General features: G+C 50.2%; 1 protein-coding gene across 1 annotated transcript; it reads right to left on the bottom strand.

Annotated features, from left to right (window-relative positions):
* Window positions 1–9,321: 9,321 nt before the first annotated feature.
* Window positions 9,322–11,152, bottom strand: LOC149751003 (uncharacterized). Its single transcript, XM_089928336.1, has 2 exons — window positions 9,535–11,152; window positions 9,322–9,450 (listed from the first exon to the last, which is right to left on the bottom strand). The coding sequence occupies exon 1, from the start codon at window positions 10,808–10,810 to the stop codon at window positions 9,869–9,871; it is 942 nt and encodes a 313-aa protein (XP_089784462.1). The 5' UTR covers window positions 10,811–11,152; the 3' UTR covers window positions 9,322–9,450; window positions 9,535–9,868.
* Between the last annotated feature and the right edge of the window lie 9,715 nt (window positions 11,153–20,867).

The raw sequence follows: 20,867 nt of genomic DNA, 5'->3' as shown, positions 1-20,867 counted from the left end.
GCATTTATTGCGCATGGCCGCTGTAATCTCCGGCTTACTCCATAATAAATGCGAATCTCCGGCTTACTCCACCAATAATGTGGATCTCCGGCTTACCCCATAATAAATGCGGATCTCCGGCTTACTCCACAATAAATGCGCATGGCTCCTGACATCTACGGATCCCCGGCTCTCCACGGCAAATCGACCCAGCAGGGTCTAGTCGACTATGATAAGTCTCTGATCTCGGCCATACCGCCGACATCAGTGCAATGACTCGCCTGACCGAGCGCCGACCTGAACAACATGCCAAGCCGTACTACGGCCTCGCCCTGTTACATCACAGGTAAACCGACCCCCGCATATAAAAGGGAGCCTTGGCCTCCCAAGAGGGGATCGGAACATTCATACACCCAAAAATCACTGTTTATCTCCTTCTCCCCACTATTTGCCCCCTCCCTGACTAGAGCGTCGGAGGGCCGGCGCCGGAGAACCCGGCCACCGGTTCGTGTGCAGGCACCCGGACGGAGGACGCCGCCAGCCAACGGATCGCCGCCCCGCTGCGAGGACCTGCTGTTCCTTCTCTCCGACAGCCCCGGACGGAGGACGCCGCCCGCCGACAGACCGCCGCCCCGCCGTGAGAACGAACAGTCGTTTCCTCTCCTCGACCGAAGATTGCCCCCGGGTCCAATTTCCAGCAACAGTTGGCGCTAGAGGAAGGGCCCGAGTAGCAGTCATGAAGTTGAGAAGTAAGGGAACCTCTAACGTCTCCCGGCGTCCCCCGCAAAGTCCTGGACACTCCGTCCAGAATTCTCCAACTCCGGCTGACCCAGCTCCTCAGGTCCAGCCGGAACAGTTCAATGCCCTGGCACAGCAAGTCCAGGCCCTGGCTGCCGCCGTTCAGGGCCTGCGGCGCGTGGAGGCTTTACCGGCACTTCCCCCGCAGGCCCAAGCCCCGCCGGAGTGTCTCCCCAACGGCCCGGTTCTCCCCAGCCAAAATTTGCATGGCTCCTCCAGAGCCAACGATGGAGAACGAGCTTCTCCCTGGAGAGAGTTACCGGGAGAAGGTTTTGACCGGAGACCCCAACTTTCTGAGGCGGAGTCAGCCCCGGATCACCGTGAGCTGGCGCAAACCACAGCGACAATCCCACGGGTGGGGGAGCTCGACCGAAAAGTCGAGCATCTGGAGCGCCAGATTGCGGCACTCCACAGCAAGAAGGCAAGACAGGAAGGGGACTTTGAGTTCACTACCAAGTCCCCCTTCTCCCGCCAGATCGAGGACGAGCCAGTTCCCGCGAGGTTCAAAATGCCTCAGGTGGAGCCCTACAGCGGAATCACCGACCCCCTCGACCACTTGGAGAGTTATCGGGCCCTCATGGCCCTACAAGGGTCCTCGGAGGCCATACTCTGCAAGGCCTTCCCAGCAACCCTCCGAGGGACCGCTCGGCTTTGGTTCTCTGGTCTGAAGCCGAACACGGTGTCCTCTTTTGAGCAGCTCGGCAGGCAGTTTGCCACCAACTTTGCTGCCAGCCGGCGCCAGCGACGAACATCAGACTCCCTCCTGGACATCAAGCAGAAGGAGGGGGAGTCCCTCAAAGAGTACCTGGATCGCTTTACCGCCGCCACATGGGAGGTTCGCAAGCTAGACCAATCGATAGCCATGTCGGCTCTGAAGACTGGGGTCCGCTCCTATCGATTCCTCTTCTCCATCGAGAAGAGCTTCACGGCCGACTTCACCGGAATGCTTGCCCGAGCCCGGAAGTACGCCAAGGCCGAGGAGGCAGTCGCCTCCAGACGGGGGGCAATCGAGCCCACCTCGAAGAAGCGGAAGAAGCGCCGCGAGGAGCGCGGTCGACAAAGAAGCCGATCTCCCCGCCGAGAGAAGAATCTCCCCAGACTGAGGAGCCCGCCCCGTCAACAGGGGCGACCTCAGCAGAGGACACCTCCTCACCCGAGGTCTCCACCACGGCCCCGGACGTACCAGGCGAGGTATGAGAACTATACACCCGTCAATGCTCCTCGGGCCGAGATCCTGATGGAAATTGAGGGTCGGGACTTCTTCCGACCCCCGCCTCCTATGCGAGACACGGGATTTCCCCGAAATCCCAGGAAGTACTGCTGCTTCCACCGAGATCGCGGGCACGACACGGAGGACTGCTTCCAACTCCGGGACGAGATAGAAGCGCTCATCAGACGGAAAGTACTCAACCGGTTCGTGAGGAACCGACATGAGGAAAGGAGGCCGGCGGAGAATGACGCACCAACCGAAAATCCTGGCGGCAACAGGCCTATCGCCGGCACCATCAACATGATTGGGCGGACCTCGACAGGAACAGCCGCCCAGGGAGCACCCCCGAAGCGCCCACGCACTGATGAAGTCATCTCGTTCTCGGACGAGGACTTAGAAGGGGTTGAGACCCCTCACGATGACGCTGTGGTCATCTCAATGATTGTAAATAGGTTTGATGTAAAGCGTGTCCTAGTTGACAATGGAAGCTCAGCCAACATTTTGTACTACCATGCCTACCAAAAAATGGGGTTGACAGAAGGACACCTCCGGAGAATCAATGTCCCGCTGGTCGGGTTTATCGGAGATGCGGTCCCGGTTGAAGGTGAGGCTAGCTTCCTTGTCACAGTTGGCCTCGCCCCCCGGGAGAGCACTGTGAGGACGGACTTCCTGGTGGTCCGTCTGCCCTCGGTCTACAACGCCATCCTTGGGCGCCCAGGGTTAAACGCCCTTCGAGCCGTGGTTTCAACCCGCCATTTGCTCATGCGGTTCCCCACCGGCCAAGAAGTGGGCGGGGTCCGCGGAGACCAACTGGTCGCCAAGCAATGTTACATGGCGGCCCACACAGTAAAGTAACCAGCCGAGGCACCAGACCGCCCGATGGGCCCTTCACTGCCCATAGAAACCCTCGATGCGAGGGACACCCTCTGGAAGAAGCAAGTAGAGCCCGGTGAGCTCCTTATTCAAATCCCACTACAAGAAAATTTTCCCGAGCTAACCGTGCAGGTTGGCTCCGGCCTCGGCGCCCATGAGAGGAATCGCCTCGTCAGCTTCCTGCGGGACAACGCTGACGTCTTCGCCTGGTCACCCGCGGACGTGCCAGGAGTTGACCCCGAGGTCATGGTCCACCGACTCCAGGTGAGGCCAACCAGCAGGCCTGTAAAGCAGAAGAAAAGAGGCTCCGCCCCTGAGCGACAACGAGCTGCGGCCGAGGAGGTAGACAAACTCCTCAGAGCCGGCTTCATCCGGGAGGTCTCCTACCCGGATTGGCTCGCCAATGTAGTCCTCGTAAAGAAGGCCAACGGAAAATGGCGTATGTGCGTGGACTACACCGACCTGAACAAGGCCTGCCCAAAAGACAGCTTCCCTCTCCCGAGCATCGACCAGCTCGTCGACTCCACTTCAGGACACCAACTGCTAACTTTTATGGACGCCTTTTCAGGATATAACCAAATCCGAATGGCGCCAGAAGACGAGGAGAAGACGGCCTTCATCACCGACAAGGGCACCTACTGCTACAAGGTGATGCCCTTTGGCCTGAAAAACGGTGGGGCCACCTATCAGAGACTGGTCAGCCAAATCTTTAAAGACCAGATCGGCCGGAACATGGAAGTCTATGTGGACGACATGCTGGTAAAGAGCCAAGCGGCGGAACACCACATAGCCGATCTCGGCGAGACATTCGCCAAGCTCAGAAAATACCAAATGAAACTCAATCCGGCGAAGTGCGCGTTTGGAGTCACCTCGGGCAAGTTCTTGGGTTTCATAGTGACCCAACGCGGAATTGAAGCCAACCCGGAGAAAATTCGGGCACTGCAAGAGATGTCGCCTCCAAAGACAGTTAAGGAGGTGCAGCGGCTCGCGGGGCGGATAGCCGCCCTGGGAAGGTTTGTTTCTCGATCAGCCGAGCATTGCCTCCCCTTCTTCAAGAGCCTCAAACGGCCGAAAGACTTCCGGTGGACAGAAGAATGCCAGCAAGCCTTCGAAGAGCTTCGGAGCCTCCTGGCCTCTCCCCTGCTGCTCACCAAGCCCCAGAAGGGCGAAATTCTTTACTTATATCTGGCCGTCTCCCCAGCTGCAGTAAGCTCGGTCCTCGTCCGGGAAGAAGACAAGCTCCAAAAGCCGGTCTATTACACCAGCCGGGTTCTCAGGGATGCTGAGACCCGATATTCTAAACTTGAGAAGACCATCTTCGCTCTCATCAACTCGGCTCGGAGACTCAGGCCTTACTTCCAAGCCCACACGATAGTTATATTAACCGACCAGCCTATGAAGCAGATATTGCAGAGGTCGGATCGTGCGGGGAGGATCGCCAAATGGGCGGTCGAGCTCGGGGAATTCGACCTAGAATATCGGCCCAGGCCGGCTATCAAAACTCAGATACTCGCCGACTTCATCGTGGAGTGCACCCTTCCGGACGACCCCGAGCCGCCATCCGAGTCCGTGGAGGAGACCCCGAAACAGCCATGGGTCCTGCACTCAGATGGGTCTTCGACCCCGGGGGGCAGCGGGGCCGGACTTATCCTCACCAGTCCAGATGGAGTGGTGGCCGAGCAAGCTCTGCGCCTCGAGTTCCCGGCCTCGAACAATGAGGCCGAGTATGAGGCTCTCATCGCCGGGCTCAAGCTGGCGAAAGAACTAAAAGTGGGAGACCTGACGGCCTTTAGCGACTCCCAGCTGGTGGTGAACCAGGTCCAAGGAGATTTTGAAGCTAAAGAGCCATCCATGCAAAAGTATCTCCAAAAGGTGCGGAAACTCACATCTGCCCTGAATTCTTTCAATATTCAGTATATTCCCAGAGCGGAAAACCTCAGGGCAGACCAGCTATCCAAACTGGCCACCTCCCGCATGAGCGAGCTTCCCAAGGGAACAGCGCTCGAGTATCTTCGGGTCCCCAGCACGGAGGAACCCGAGCCCACTATGTGCATTGACTCCGAGCCAAGCTGGATCGACGGGCTCGTCTGCTATCTTCAGGACGGTACTCTACCTCATGACGAGACGGAGACTCGCCGAATCAAGCGCCAGGCTCCCCGGTATGTCTTGTACGAGAGTAAACTCTATCGACAATCATTTACTTCTCCCCTTCTCAGATGCCTCCGCCCCTCCGAGGCGGATTACGCCCTCCGAGAGGTCCATGAAGGGATCTGCGGAAATCACCTGGGGGGTCGAGCCTTGGCCCACAAGATCCTGCGGCAGGGATACTACTGGCCCACACTCCAGAAGGACGCAACGGATTTCGTCCGCAAGTGCGATCGGTGCCAACGAAACGCCAATATCCAGCGTCGACCTTCAGCCCTGCTGACCTCCATCATCGCCCCCTGGCCGTTTGCCCAATGGGGGATCGACATCCTGGGGCCCTTTCCCCTGGCCACCGGACAGAGAAAGTTCCTGGTCGTCTCCATCGACTACTTCACCAAATGGGTCGAGGCCGAACCTGTCGCCCGGATCACCGAGCAAAAGATGCGGGACTTCGTGTGGAAGTCTATAATCTGCCGATTCGGACTACCCCGTATCCTTATATCTGACAATGGTCGACAATTTGACAATGTTCATTTCAGGGAGTTTTGCTCTGAGCTCGGCATTGATCATCGCTTCACCTCGGTTGCCCATCCCCAGACAAACGGGGAAACTGAGGTAACTAACCGAACTATTTTGCAGGGACTCAAAGCTAGGCTTGATCGGTCCAAAGGACAGTGGGTCGAGGACTTGTACAATGTCCTTTGGGCGTACCGGACCACGTTCCGATTGCCCACGGGAGAGACCCCCTTCAACCTAGCATACGGCACTGAGGCCGTCATCTCATTGGAGATCGGCTTGCCTTCTCTGAGGGTGGAGCATTACGACCCCGATACCAATTCCTCCCAGCTCAGGAGCAATTTGGACCTCGTCGAAGAGACAAGAGAGGTCGCCCGGGTGCGCATGGCAAGATATCAACAGCGAACGGCCCAATACTACAACTCCAGAGTTAAGCCCAAGCTCTTCAAAGTAGGGGACCTCGTCCTCAGGAAAGCCGAGGCTTCTCAACCAACCGAGCAAGGAAAGCTCGCCCCAAACTGGGAAGGACCGTATCAAATCGCCCGGGTACAACGGCCAGGGGCGTACAAATTGAAGTCCCTGGAAGGGACTCTGATCCCACGAAGCTGGAACTCCGAGAATTTACGAATATCCCCCGGCCAAAATCGGGATGCCTCGAGGCTCGACCGTAGAGTCCCAAACTCCCTCGACCTCGGGAAGAATCGCAGGATGGTGAAACGTCGACTGGAGCGAGATTCCTCGACTAAGGTCGAGATGCCCCGAGTGTCGACAGTGCGTGCCCAGACCCCTCGATACTTCGGAAAGACGGGGTAGTACCTTCGCAGTCCCCCGTGGCGCTCGACACCAACAACGGGGTAGTACCTTCGCGGCCCCCCGTAGCGCCTCCTCGACTAAGGTCGGGATGCCCCGAGGGTCGACCGTAGAGAACCAGACTCCCTCGACCTCGGAAAGGCGCCGTGAGGGGTGGAAAGGGTGGCTCCACCCGGGGCGCCACAAAGTGGATCCCCGGGAGCGGTCGACGATCCCCGAAGCGAGCGATCCCTCGACTAAGATCGGGATGCCCCGAGGGTCGACCGTAGAGAACCAGACTCCCTCGACCTCGGGAAGGCGCCGTGAGGGGTGGAAAGGGTGGCTCCACCCGGGGCGCCACAAAGTGGACCCCCGGGAGCGGTCGACGATCCCCGATCCCCGAAGCGAGCGATCCCTCGACTAAGGTCGGGATGCCCCGAGGGTCGACCGTAGAGAACCAGACTCCCTCGACCTCGGAAAGGCGCCGTGAGGGGTGGAAAGGGTGGCTCCACCCGGGGCGCCACAAAGTGGACCCCCGGGAGCGGTCGACGATCCCCGATCTCCGAAGCGAGCGATCCCTCAACTAAGGTCGGGATGCCCCGAGGGTTGACCGTAGAGAACCAGACTCCCTCGACCTCGGGAAGCGTCGCCGGTCGGTAGAGCGTGCCCAGACCAGCCGACCTGACGAACGATCCCTCGACTAAGGTCGGGATGCCCCGAGGGTCGACCGTAGAGAACCAGACTCCCTCGACCTCGGGAAGGCGCCGTGAGGGGTGGAAAGGGTGGCTCCACCCGGGGCGCCACAAAGTGGACCCCCGGAAGCGGTCGACGATCCCCGATCCCCGAAGCGAGCGATCCCTCGACTAAGGTCGGAATGCCCCGAGGGTCGACCGTAGAGAACCAGACTCCCTCGACCTCGGAAAGCGTCGCCGGTCGGTAGAGTGTGCCCAGACCAGCCGACCTGACGAACGATCCCTCGACTAAGGTCGGGATGCCCCGAGGGTCGACCGTAGAGAACCAGACTCCCTCGACCTCGGGAAGGCGCCGTGAGGGGTGGAAAGGGTGGCTCCACCCGGGGCGCCACAAAGTGGACCCCCGGGAGCGGTCGACGATCCCCGACCCCCGAAGCGAGCGATCCCTCGACTAAGGTCGGGATGCCCCGAGAGTCGACCGTAGAGAACCAGACTCCCTCGACCTCGGGAGGTATCACAGGTCAGCAAGGCGTCCACAAACCCGCCGACCTGATGTGAGATCCCTCGACCAAGGCTGAGGCGCTCCGAGGTCCGACCATAGGGTCTTAAGCCCCCTCGATCTCACAAAGGGCTACAAATTAACAAAGCCTCCCCAGATCCTCTCAACTCCGGCGAGAGTCGCCGGGTCCATGGGAAGCCCGGGCCCCTTTTACCAGTCAAAAATGACTCCGGAGGTCGACGAGGAAGGGAAGCGACCTACTCCACCATGCGAAGCATGACCCCGGGAATGCAAGCGGTACACCCAACTAGACGCCCTCCTTGTCAAATTTTATCTACATATTGCCAAGCGGGATCTCGTCCAATGTTGGAGTCTTATTTTGCCCCAAAGCCGGGCTTCTTCGCTGGGTCGGCTTAAGACCGACCTCCCAACCTCATTATGCCTGCTCTGTTCGTCAAGTCTCCGTAATCCGTACTAAGGCTTTATAAAGTAGGGCCCAACTCGGCTCTTCTAAGTAAACTCCGACGTCCAGCTGGGAAAGTGGTCCCGGCCACGAATGTACCAGCCAAGCACAGGTACCAAGGCGATCTTTGGGAATCCCAGCCTTGTTCGCCGAAATCTCGGCAGGGTCCGAGGACGATAACTATGAAAACCTTCGGCAATAACTTGTTTATTAGCCCGCGCTCCCTATGAGAGGTTCGGAGTTGAGTTCGGAAACCCGACTAAACTCCCCGAATAGCGGCACGAATAGACCTATTCCGGTCCCACTTGAAGGGCTAAGGCCCGACCTCGGTGCCTTAAGATTTTCCTAAAGGCCAAACGTGGCAACTCCCACGACTCTAAGATCCGAGTTATAGGACTTAGAGAAATTTTCTAGAAACCTAAGCTCGGAGCTCCCTTTAGTCGAGACGACTGGAATCCGAGAAGGCTAAGATATAGCCAGGGAAAAGGGCAGCTTCGTTAAGCAGCCCAAAGATTAAAATACGAAGTTAGAGGTCGTCGAGGCGGTTAGCCAAGGTTCTAGCCTCATCCACGACAACAGAGGGAAAGATGAACACAGAATGACAAACATTTCTTCATTAACAAAGGGCCGGAGGGCCAATTACAAAATTGGAAGTCGGCCACTCAAGGGCCGACCCCGGATACAATGAAAAAGAAAAGAAAAATATGCTTAAGTCCTAAGCGGCGGGGGCCACATCCGGGGGGTCATCCGGCACATTGATGACCTCATGATCTTCCTCCGGAACAGGCTCGGGGCCGGGAGCAGGAGCTTCGGGTGCCGCCTCCGGGACAGCATCGAACTCGGCCGCCGGAGCCGCCTCCATGACACCGCCCGCCTCGGCTACCCCCGTCGAAGGCTCGGCAGGGTCCTGCTCGTATATTCCCGCCTCGGACGTCAGGATGGCAGGAAGGGCTTGCACGTCGGACCCCCAGCCCCGGTCCTCCCTCGGACGGACCGTCGAGAAGTCGTACTGAGGGCAGTACCGGCGCACCTGGTCCCGGAAGTTCTCGAAGCCTCGAAGGAAACCGTCGACCGTCTCCTCCTCCAACATGTCGCGGAACTCTTGCGACTCTTTGAAGAGTTCCACAGCATGCTCGGCTCGTTCGAGGGCCCTCCTCTCCCGGGCCTCAAGTTGCCCGAGTCGGAGGCGCAAGACCCCCTCCTCATACTCGAGAGCCGCGACCCTGGCCTGGACCTCCCCTAAGCGCGCCTCCGCGCCGCGCATGGTTGCCCTGGTCAGGGCATGAGCCGCCTTCTCCTCCTCGAGCGCCCCCACCATGGCAAGGCGCTCAGCCTCGGTGGCTGTCCACCGAACCTCGGCCGCGGCCAACGCCGCCTCCAGCTCGGCGACTCTTTTCTTGGCCGGCTCCAGTTGCTGGCCGAGCTGTTGAACTTCTTCCCGATACCCATGGGCGATGAACGCCATGGTGTCGAGCTCGAGAATATGCTGAAAAGGAAGAAGCGAGGGTATTGTGAGTTGAAAAGCACATATGTACGCTAAAAACTCCGGGAAATTAAGAAGAAAGCTTACCCGGGCAGTGTTGCAGTAAGCACTGCCGACGACCTCCTCCAGCGAAATACCCCGGAACACGGCCCGGTCCGCTGGAAGCACCGCACGCCGCAACATGGAGCGTGCGACCTCGGCATCTTGAAAGGCCGAGCGCCCCTCGGGAGTAGGAGAGTCCGGCTCGGCCGACTCTTCTCGGAAAGCCCGAGAAGAGCTTGGCACGATCGAACCCGAGGTCCCGGAGCCGCTCGCCTCGGTGCCTCGGGTAAGCCCGGGTCCTGGCTGCTGCGGCCGGACCACGGACGGCTCCCCCCGCTGGGAAAGGGGGGTAGGGCAAGGAGGGGCCGACGGGCCCGCATCACCAACAACCCGCTCCCGCCTCGGGTCGGCTGCAGGGGCCCCCGCCTCGGGGCCACTCGTCCCGGCCGACGAAGAAGCACCGTCCGTCCTCGCCCTCTTCCGAGGCTGGGGCACTGCGCCCCCGACCTCGGCCTCTCGCCTCCTCAGGCGAGAGAAAAGTGATGTGTTGCTGGTCGGCATGCGTGGAATATCTGAAATCAAAAATTTTGTTAAGAGTCAGACCAGTGACCGTAAAGACGGAGAACAAGAAATAAATAAATAGAATAATGCAACCGCCCTTACCCTCGGGGCGCGCCGAGCTCAGACCCACGCTCGCCAGGGCGTCCTCCCGCAGGAGCTCGGTCAGGTCGTTGCCCCTCCCGAGGGCTCGCAAAGAGTCCAGGGTCCTCAGCTCCCTCCCCGTGGGCTCGGAGAGTTTGTTGAGGGCCTTCAGCCGAGGGTGTCCCCACCTTGGCTCGAACCCCCAAGGCGCCGCAGACGCCAGAAAGAAAAACTTCCTCTTCCACTCGTGAATCGAGGAAGGGGCGCCCCGGAAGAGTGACATACCGCCCCGAAAGGCGAAATATAACCACCCTACGTCCGCCGGATTTTTCTTTAACAGAAAACACCGGCGAAAAAGGCCTACCGTAATCGGGATTCCGTGCCCGAGGCACAGGGATAAAAACCCAATTATGGTCCTCCATGAGTTCGGAGCCAACTGCGCCGGGACGAGTTGGTACTCGGCCAGCAAGTTGCTCACGAACTCATGGGCGGAAAAACGCAGGCCCGCCCAAAGTGTCTCGCGGTAAACCGCGATCCGACCTGGGGGCGGCTGCGTCACCCTATCTTCCGGCCCTGCGGTTTCAAGGCGAAACCCGGGCTGGAAGAAGAAACGGGAGCGGATTAACTCCAGCTCCTCTTCCGACAGACTCGACCCAACCTCTTCGGGACCGGAACCCATTCTTACGGAAGAGTGGAGCAAAAGTTAAGAGTAGAAAATGGAGGTTGACGAGGAGGAGAAAAGAGGAAACCCTAGTGAAAACGGGAAGAAAACCTACTGGACATTGCCGGAAATCGCTCCGGGCACCACCAGCAAGACTCAGCTGAGGGAGAAAGCAGGGGGGAAAGACGACGAAAATAAGAGGCAGCCAAACAAGACCTTTAGGGCAGACTCGTGGGGTTTATATAGACCCCCCTGACGGCCCAGATCGACGGGGTCGGTTCCCATCCCCCCGGGTTGCGCCACGTGTCGACCTCGGAAGCCGAGGCACCGTATTCACTCTGGTCTAATGAATCGGATACGAAATCGAAGCGTTGTCCCATCGGATCTCGGGGCCTCATCATGGGCCCACAGAATCAAATCGTCCTGAGGAACGAGCGGACGTAACCCCCGCTCCCCTCGTTTAATAAGATCTGGGACACGTGGAGCCCCGATGAGGCCTCCACTTCTTCGGAATTATGATCCAGTAACATGAAATCGAAAGCGTCCGACCTCGGGTCGCGCCGCGTGCCCGTTTCAAACCCCGTAACGGCACACTCATTAATGAGCCAGAAACATCGATTACGGAATCGAGACACCGCCTCGACGAGCTCGAGGTCCCCCATTATTAATCCGCCGTAAAATGATCCTGGCGATTCAAGAAGCATGATGATACGAGCTCCATCATTAGCTCACCGAATAAAGCAGCCTCGAGACGCCAAAGGGCGCATATCTCACCATAAAAGCTCCGGAAAGCACAAGGGGGCGGGCGAGACCTTCCCCCCAACCTTAGTGACAGACTTTACTTCCCACGTCCGAGCTCCACAAGCCGCTCGAACTCGGAAGTCGGGGGGTAGTGTTGGGGGGAATAAAGTTTCCCCAAATGACATAAATACCCCTAAGAAGCCGTACAACCTCCGACCCCGGACAGCCGAAGTCAGCGTCCGACCTCGGAACGCTCGGCCACAAGATGACCGACCCCGAAACCTCCGACCTAAGAGAAACCCCGATGTCCGAGGACCGTACTCTAACACCCTTCCGGCATTTATTGCGCATGGCCGCTGTAATCTCCGGCTTACTCCATAATAAATGCGAATCTCCGGCTTACTCCACCAATAATGCGGATCTCCGGCTTACCCCATAATAAATGCGGATCTCCGGCTTACTCCACAATAAATGCGCATGGCTCCTGACATCTACGGATCCCCGGCTCTCCACGGCAAATCGACCCAGCAGGGTCTAGTCGACTATGATAAGTCTCTGATCTCGGCCATACCGCCGACATCAGTGCAATGACTCGCCTGACCGAGCGCCGACCTGAACAACATGCCAAGCCGTACTACGGCCTCGCCCTGTTACATCACAGGTAAACCGACCCCCGCATATAAAAGGGAGCCTTGGCCTCCCAAGAGGGGATCGGAACATTCATACACCCAAAAATCACTGTTTATCTCCTTCTCCCCACTATTTGCCCCCTCCCTGACTTGAGCGTCGGAGGGCCGGCGCCGGAGAACCCGGCCACCGGTTCGTGTGCAGGCACCCGGACGGAGGACGCCGCCAGCCAACGGATCGCCGCCCCGCTGCGAGGACCTGCTGTTCCTTCTCTCCGACAGCCCCGGACGGAGGACGCCGCCCCGCCGTGAGAACGAACAGTCGTTTCCTCTCCTCGACCGAAGATTGCCCCCGGGTCCAATTTCCAGCAACAGTAAGGTTTCTTGGAATGTTTTCCCCCTCGTCCAAATCATGTCGGCCTTCAAAGGAGTAGCCATTGCCTATGATTTTTATGTATCGTTGATGCTTTTCTTGTTTCGTATCTTCTGATCATGCACGCCATCATAAACTTGTTTTTATAAACAGTATTGAAAATTATTGATTTTCAATAATGCAACTCAAACTACTGCCCCATTTCTCTTCCACAAATACTCAATATAAGAGTTGAATTCAGACTCATACAAGTATATTCTAGGTTTCCAACAAGCTGAAAAGCAACTTAGATAAACTAAAAACTTTTCTTATGTGAAAACAGAAAAGAAATATCTAAAGAGTCTAAGACTGACGAGAAGGAAGCATGGTTTTTCATCCATATGCCTGTTTCAGCAAGCTTGGTATCAAAAACATTTCAAATCAATACTGGTCTGAAATAAATCTAATACTAGGAAGTCAAATTTGGGTTCAAACAAAATATTTTAGTTCAAGCAAAGACCAATGTGTTCAGATGAAAGAGTTGAAATAGTCAAATTATCCCATAAAAAATTCTAAAAAGCATGTCTAAATAAGAATTAAAAAAGAGGATGAGGAGTGAGCTTATCTGCTCAGTCACAGAATATGTTATTGTATTAGTGATTCATACCCTAATTTTGTTTATTATTTTTTTATATTAGTTGCAGTTCAATCAGTATTTTAAGAGAATGGACAAAAGTTGGATAAATAAGTCGAGATCCAGTACCGAATATTTGAATGGAGTTCAGAATTTCGTTAAGTTTGCTTCTGAGAAAACTGAAATGAATGGGAATATTTTTTGTCCATATCAAAAATGTGTAAATTGTTTTGCTATCGCTCCAAAAACTGTTGAAGAACATTTGGTATAGAATGGTTTTCTGAAGGGTTATACAGAATAGATATTTCATGGAGAGTCTTGCTTATCGTCTTCATCTAACCAACCCTTAATTATAGAGCATACTGCTAGTATTGGATCTAGTAACACTGACAGAAATCCTATTGTAGAAGATGATATGAGGGGCTTACTCAGAGATGCTCTTGAACATAATATTTAAAATTTAACAGATTTTAGTGGGGAGCAAGAAGGAGCTCCAATAGGTGATGAGCATACCGTTACTGAATCTATACATGTTGAGGAACCTATAGACTCTAAAGATAACACAACTCGATATCATAACTTGCTGAAAGATTGTGATAAAGAACTATATCCGGGTTGTAAGAATTTTACGAAGATTTCTTTTATGGTGCATTTATTCCATTTGAAATATTTGAATGGATGGTCTGGGAAGTCTTTTACTATGCTTCTTCAATTATTAAAAGATGCATTTTCAGAAGATGTTATTTTGCCGTCAACTTCTTATGAAGCCAAAAAACTAGTAAAAGACTTGAATCTTGGACATGAGAAGATACACAGTTGTCCAAATGACTGTATTTTATAGCGTGGTGAAAATATCAATGAAGATTCGTGTCGAACATGTGGATCTTCATGATGGAAAAAACAAAATGAAGACGAGCATGATTTGTTGAATGAAGTGGATGCTGCACAGTCTAAAAAAAATATTTGGCTAAAGTTTTAAGGTATTTTCCTCTCATACTTGGATTGAAAAGGTTGTATGCATCATCAAAGACGGCTTCCTTAATGAGATGGCATGATGAAGGATGTACAAGGGATGGAATGTTAAGACATCCAGCGGATAGTTTAGCATGGAAAGCATTTGATGATAGGCATCACGAATTTGCTTCTGATGTTCGCAGTGTTAGGCTGGGTTTGGCAACTGATGGATTTAATCCATTTCGAACGATGAGTTCTACATACAGCACTTGGCCAGTTGTTTTGGCTCCATATAATTTGCCATCATGGATGTGTATGAAACAGTCTTCACTCATTCTGTCAATGGTTATTTCCGATTATAAGAGCCCAGGCAATGATATAGATATTTTTCTGCAGCCTTTAATAGATGAATTGAAAAAGTTATGGCAGGGTATTGATGCATTTGATGCTTTCACAGGCCGAACATTCAAATTGTGTGCAGCTCTTATCTGGACAATCAATGATTTTTCTATATATGCTAATTTATCCGGTTGGAGCACTAAGGGGCGTATTGCATGTCCTTCTTGTGGAGATTCAACTCATTCATATTGGTTAAAACATGGAAGAAAATTCTGTTACATGGGTCATCGTTGATGGTTAGAAGCAAACCATCCATTTCGACATCAAAATAATCAGTTTGATGGTACCATAGAGTTGCGATCTGCACCTATTCTGCCAATTGAAACTGAAGTTCTTAAACAAACTCATGGCACTAACTATATACCTGGTAAGGCATCCAACAGTTCAAAGAAGCAGGGAAGGGGGGATGTTGGCAGCTCAATGACACAGGTTTTTGAGGACGCTGACAACTTCGAGAATGATGATAGCGTTTATAGACAGAAAAATGACGATGGCACAAACTCGATCGGTATCTACACAGAAGCAGTTATGGAAAAAAGGAGCGTTTTTTTTGAATTACCTTATTGGGAGTATAATATTCTTCGACATAATCTTGATGTCATGCATATAGAAAAGAATGTTTGTGATAACTTGATTGGAACAATGCTAAATCTTGAAGGAAAGACCAAAGACAACTTGAAAGCGCGTCTTGATTTGAAAGACATGGGCATAAGACAAGAGCTTCATCCGAAAGAACAACCCAATGATAAATATTTTATACCTCCTGCATGTTACACAATGTTTATTCCAGAGAAAGATCTTTTTCTAACGGTTTTGAAAAATATGAAGGTTCCAGATGGGTATGCATCGAATATTTCAAGATGCGTTAATCTTAAAAAGCGAAAACTTTCGAATCTTAAAAGTCACGATGGCCATATTTTGATGCAAGATATCTTTCCATTGGCTTTAAGATCGTCAACACAGAAACAAGTTCTTGCAATTGTGTCTCAGTTATCATCCTTCTTTAAGGCATTATGTTCCAAAGTTCTTGATCCCAAGGAGCTTGATCAATTGGAGTCTAATGTTGCACTAAGACTATGCCATTTGGAGAAGATCTTTCCTCCTAGGTTTTTTACTATTATGGTTCATCTACTCATTTATTCACTTGGTTGGGGAAGCTAAACTTGGTGGACCGGTTCACTATCGTTGAATGTATCCTATTGAGAGGTGATATTCTTAAACTCGAATGTCCATATTTATTATTAATATGAATATGTATCCTAATATCTTCCTCGATGTTGATGTTGAGCATTAAATTTTTTTGTTGAAGGTATCTTGTGCGCTTAAAGGAATATGTCGCAATCGAGCCTGTCCCGAGGGATTGATTGCTGAGGAATATATTGCTGATGAGTGTTTGACATTTTGCTCGAGATACCTTGAAGGTGTTGAAACTGCTTTTAATCGGCCACAAAGGAATTATGATATTACACATAATGCAGAGGAGTACAAGTTCTCATCTAGTGGAAGATTTATGAGGAAAGCTGAAAGTACTGTAGTTCATCACAAATTATTGGCACATGCACATCGTTATGTCTTACTTCACAGTAACTTAATATTCGAGTATCGCAGGTCAGTATGGTTATAAGAAACCACAATTTACTATCATATCAGATATAATATTCAAAACAAATAATTTTTTTCTCGTGCAGAGAATTTTTAGTAGCTTAGCGAAGCGCCAACAATAACATTCATCCTACCCCAAGGATTGAGCAAAGATGGTTGGTTGAGTTATTTCCTGAATGGTTATTAAAACAGGTTATACGTTGATCCTATTAGGTCTTTTATTATATTCTACGATCGGAACTTTGAAAAATTAATTATTATCTGACTTAAATTTTTTTAGGTACCGACCATGATGGAGAAACATTGTTCCAATGAATTAATAGTCTTTGCTCGAGGTCCGAACAATATTGTCAACAGATATGATGGGTTCATTATAAATGGTTTTAAATTTTATGCAAAAAAAAACATGAAAAATTTAGAAAAACCCAAAATAGTGGAGTTATGGTTGAGGCGGATGGAAAAATTTATTATGGTGCCCAAACAGATGTTTATGAGTTGGATTATTACGGAAACTTTAAGGTAGTATTATTTCGATGTGATTGGGTGGATATAAACTCATCTAAAGGTTTGAGGCAAGATATAAATGGCTTCACACTAGTAAATTTTTTAAGGTTGATACATACTGGTGTGCTATTGAAAGATGACCCATTTGTTTTTTCATCTCAAGCTCAACAAGTGTTCTTCGTGCAAGACTCGAAAGATAAAGATTGGTCTGTTGTTATTAAGACTAAACTTAGGGACTTGTATGATATGGGAAAAGGGTTAGCAGAGGAGGATGATGAGACTTATACTCAGTGTATGCCTTTTAATGTTGTGCCAATTGATGAACTGAATTCTACTAGTTTGGTTAGGATGGATGTTGAATGAGAGCTGGCTAGTTTTTTAATGGTAAGAAAAACATTACTTTTATGCATTAAAGTATTTTGCAATTTATAAATTATTTCTATACTTTTAATATTTAACTAATATTGATTTTTTTTTGTGCATACTAGATTACACCATGCCGCGAGGAAAACGTTTCAGAGATATTGAGTTTCAGCACACATCAGTGGGATCTACTTCTGATCGTTCCCAGCAACCCGATGAGCCCCATACTCAGTTCGGATCCCAGTCTGAGCACGCGCCACCTACAGATTGTCCAGACATGGACGACGTGGATGTCCTGGGTAATTTGATTTACAGTTTTTATATTAATTTCTCTTACAATCTAACTATTTTAAATCATTTGCCTTTAATGGACTTCTTATTTTATAGATGGACTGGGGAAAGTGAGGAGAACATGAGGGCCCACTCGAGCACGGAACGTATGGACCCTACCTGAGGATGAGAAGATTGTCGTCTATTGCAACGAACTGGGGCAGCCCATCAAGAATACTGCAAGCATTTTATCCATTTTTTTAGGATCGGTTGCGCCGGAAGGGACAATTGTGTCCGCTCAATTATACAAAATGGAATGAAATGCTTCCTTCGTATAAGATTGAGCTTTTTAGAGTTATTGAGGTAAAGATTTGAAGTTGCTTACTATCTTCAATTATTTTTTGATTTAACATTGATATAACATTTTTGACTTTGATGTAGAAAAAGTTTGTTCTTCCTGCAAATAGCCATGATTGGGTGCTGAAGTCCGTCAACCGCAAGTGGAAAGAATATAAGGCGAAGCTAAAGTGGATTGGAAGCATGAGGGCATGACTGAAGAGGAGGTGGCCCGTGTTTGTCCTCCATATGTAATCTTTCATCAGTGGAGGGAGCTTGTCCATTACTGGTTTTCCGAGAGAGCTCAGGTTGTGTATATTTTTTCAATACCTTAGATTGTATTTACTATTATTACACTACCAGAAAACACGCGTATAGTGACGGAAAATTAGTGACGGACCGTTATCAGTCACTATTTGTGACGGATTAGTGACCGACAGAAATTTGGTCACCGTGGTGTAAACTTAGTGACAGATTAGTGACAGACCGGTCACAGAATGCGCGGGTAGGATGGGCGCCAAAACTTAGTGACCATCATAGTGACGGGATATCTGTCAGCAAAATGATAACCGAAATTGCAACGAGACAGTGACAAATTCAGCCGTCACAAATATCGTAACCCAAGTGTTTATAAATTTTTAAAAAAATTATTTTTGGCAGTGACGGGTGTTTGACAAAAATTTCCATCACCAAATTTAATTTTTAATTCTAAAAATATTAAAAATATTATTTTTGAGTAATTTTAAATTTTAAAAAAAATAAAGGGAGGAAAATTCAAAATGAAACTAAGTGTGCCCGCCGTTCTGCCCAAATTTTTTCGATAACCTAAATTCGGCCATGATCCATTTGCACCCCTACTGCTACTTTCATGCAATGGGATTGGATTTTGGAAGAAGGTGTGGGATTTTTTTTTTGTCCTCGTGAGTGGGGAGCTGGGAGACATCAAGTTCCGTCCAATCAGCTTTATAGATAAAAAATAGTTTCATATGAAATTTGGCTTGCAGACCGACTTACCCAGTCCCGATTTGGAGCCAATTCGAAGCACTTCCCTATCAGCCCGGTCAGTATAACACATTGGCGTCACCCGATTGGAGGTTTAGGGATTTTGGCATCGCGGCTTCCCCTTTCTTCTCCCCTCTCCTCTCCTCCACCTCTGCCCTCTCCTCTTCGGCTCCCCCTTGCCGACCATTCCTGCCTACCCGTCGACGGCGACCACGGCTACATCACGCCCCCCGATCGGCCGATCCAACTCTCACCCGGGACAAGATCATCGCGGCTACATCACCCCGTCGACGCCCCCCTCCTTCTTGCTCGCCGTCTAGGGTTTTCAGAACCCACATTTGGTTCTTCCCGGAGCGAGGTAACCCCTAACCCCATTTCCTTTTACCCCATTATAACAAAATAAAAGAAACGAAGAAGAGGAAGAGGAAGGGGGAAGGAACCTACCGAGGGTCTCCACCTGTGGATCCGGCGCCGCGCTTGATCGCCGTCATGGCCGCAGTTGTCGACGGCCGCGCTAGGGTTCTTCTTTCCCTCCTTGAGGGGTTCTTTTCCTTCCCCTGCTGCAGGTAGGCAAGGCAGAGAGGGTTATTCCTCCCCCCTCTGCTGCGGGTAGTCCCTTTTCGAACTTCTCTATCTGGAAGGGGGAGAAAAGAGACAGAGTGGCATTGGTTTGTGCTATGTATCTGATCTGATCTATTGTTGGAAAAAAATGCAAAGACGGTTGACAGGGTTTGTGCTCTATATGTTCTTTGCCGATATAGTTGAATATTTTTGTAACTAATACTATAATAAAAATCTTATTTTTCTTTTGGATATATGGTCTTGGACCTAAACCTATTCTAGTTTTAGAAGGAGGTCATTGTTAAATGTCTTGCAGATGCTGGCTTTTTCCTTGATGAGTATGTCTCTGACAATATTTTGTGCACTTTATGACTAATTCTTGCACAACACTTCATGGCTATCTCTTGCATGCACTGTTTGAGAGTGGATTTCTCACGTCTTCTAGTTGGTTACCTTAAGACATTTAAGTTATCCACCTCAGGGCATCTAAATGTAGGTAGATATTGTGGCTTGTGTAACTTGGACGCATATGCACCTCTCTTTTGAATACATTCCATAGTAACTTTTTGAAGAGTTGAATATTGCATTGTTTATTTGTTTCTGTCTGGCCATAGTTGGCCATGGTTGACTGTGACATTATTTTGGTTGGTGATAGTTGACCATATCTAGTCATGTTGGACCTTAACCTCAGAAGGTTACTAAAAGCTGACAATATCAGTATTTGTTATTCCTAGATACCCAAAATTTGAATCCACTTTCTAGAAACTAACTTGAGATGAACACATTTTCAGAGCCTACCAGAACTTGACTCTAAGCTTAGTTTTCATCTTGGTGGCATTCAAATCCTAGAAATTATTAAATAGGGAGACATGCTTGTTTGTAGGATCCAATCTTGTAGTACATGAATTACAGATGTAACTTAATTCAATTATGCTTACTGTTTTTCTATGTGACAGAGTGTTCTTCTTTCTAACTAAAAGTTTATTTTAGTTCAGATAGTGAATATGGGTAACTTCACTCATTCTGTACTTTATGTATATGTATTAATCAAAGCTTGACAAAATATGTTCAGGTTAACTTGCCTAAGTCAAACTATTTGCATTTTGATCTGATTTTGAGTTCCAAATTTTTGAATCATGGAATTTGTCTGTTTCTTTGATCATTTTTCGTGAAGAGTTTCAAGATAAAGTGCAAATATTACTGGCCAAATTGATACATCTGAAAATTCAAAGGTGGTGTTTGTGTTCATATTGACTAGATCTACTTTACTTGTTTTTTCCTCTCTTCTTGCAGGATGGATATTTCTCAGAGAAGGTTCATCTGATCTTTCTATGATGATGTTATCCGCCTTTAGGTCTTCTCTCTCAATGAATTCATGTTACAAATAGAATATTTATAGCTTTTCTTCTGATCTATATTTGTTAGGTGGAAATCGTGTAAACTTTTATCTACAATATATCAACACTACATCCTTGCTCTTTTGTTATTCAGTGCATGTTTCTTTGTAAAATTTCAATGTCTTGTCTGTCATACCTTTTTAAAAGTGAAGATGACCCATAATGTGAACTCAGTGATTAATATTCTCCTAGACAGCATGTTTCAGATTCTAAATATATAGAATGGATCATGTGTACCTTTATTTACTGGAAATATGCTGGTCTGTAAGCTGTTCTGATATGCACAGAGACTTAATGATGTGGAGTCTGAAAATGACTTATGAAACCACGTGCT

The sequence above is a fragment of the Phoenix dactylifera genome, chromosome 17, assembly GCF_051530095.1.
Source record: "Phoenix dactylifera cultivar Ajwa chromosome 17, Ajwa_hap1_PhDact_Kaust_v1.1, whole genome shotgun sequence".
NCBI classification, from domain to species: domain Eukaryota; kingdom Viridiplantae; phylum Streptophyta; class Magnoliopsida; order Arecales; family Arecaceae; genus Phoenix; species Phoenix dactylifera.
This window is presented reverse-complemented; position numbering and strand designations above follow the sequence as displayed.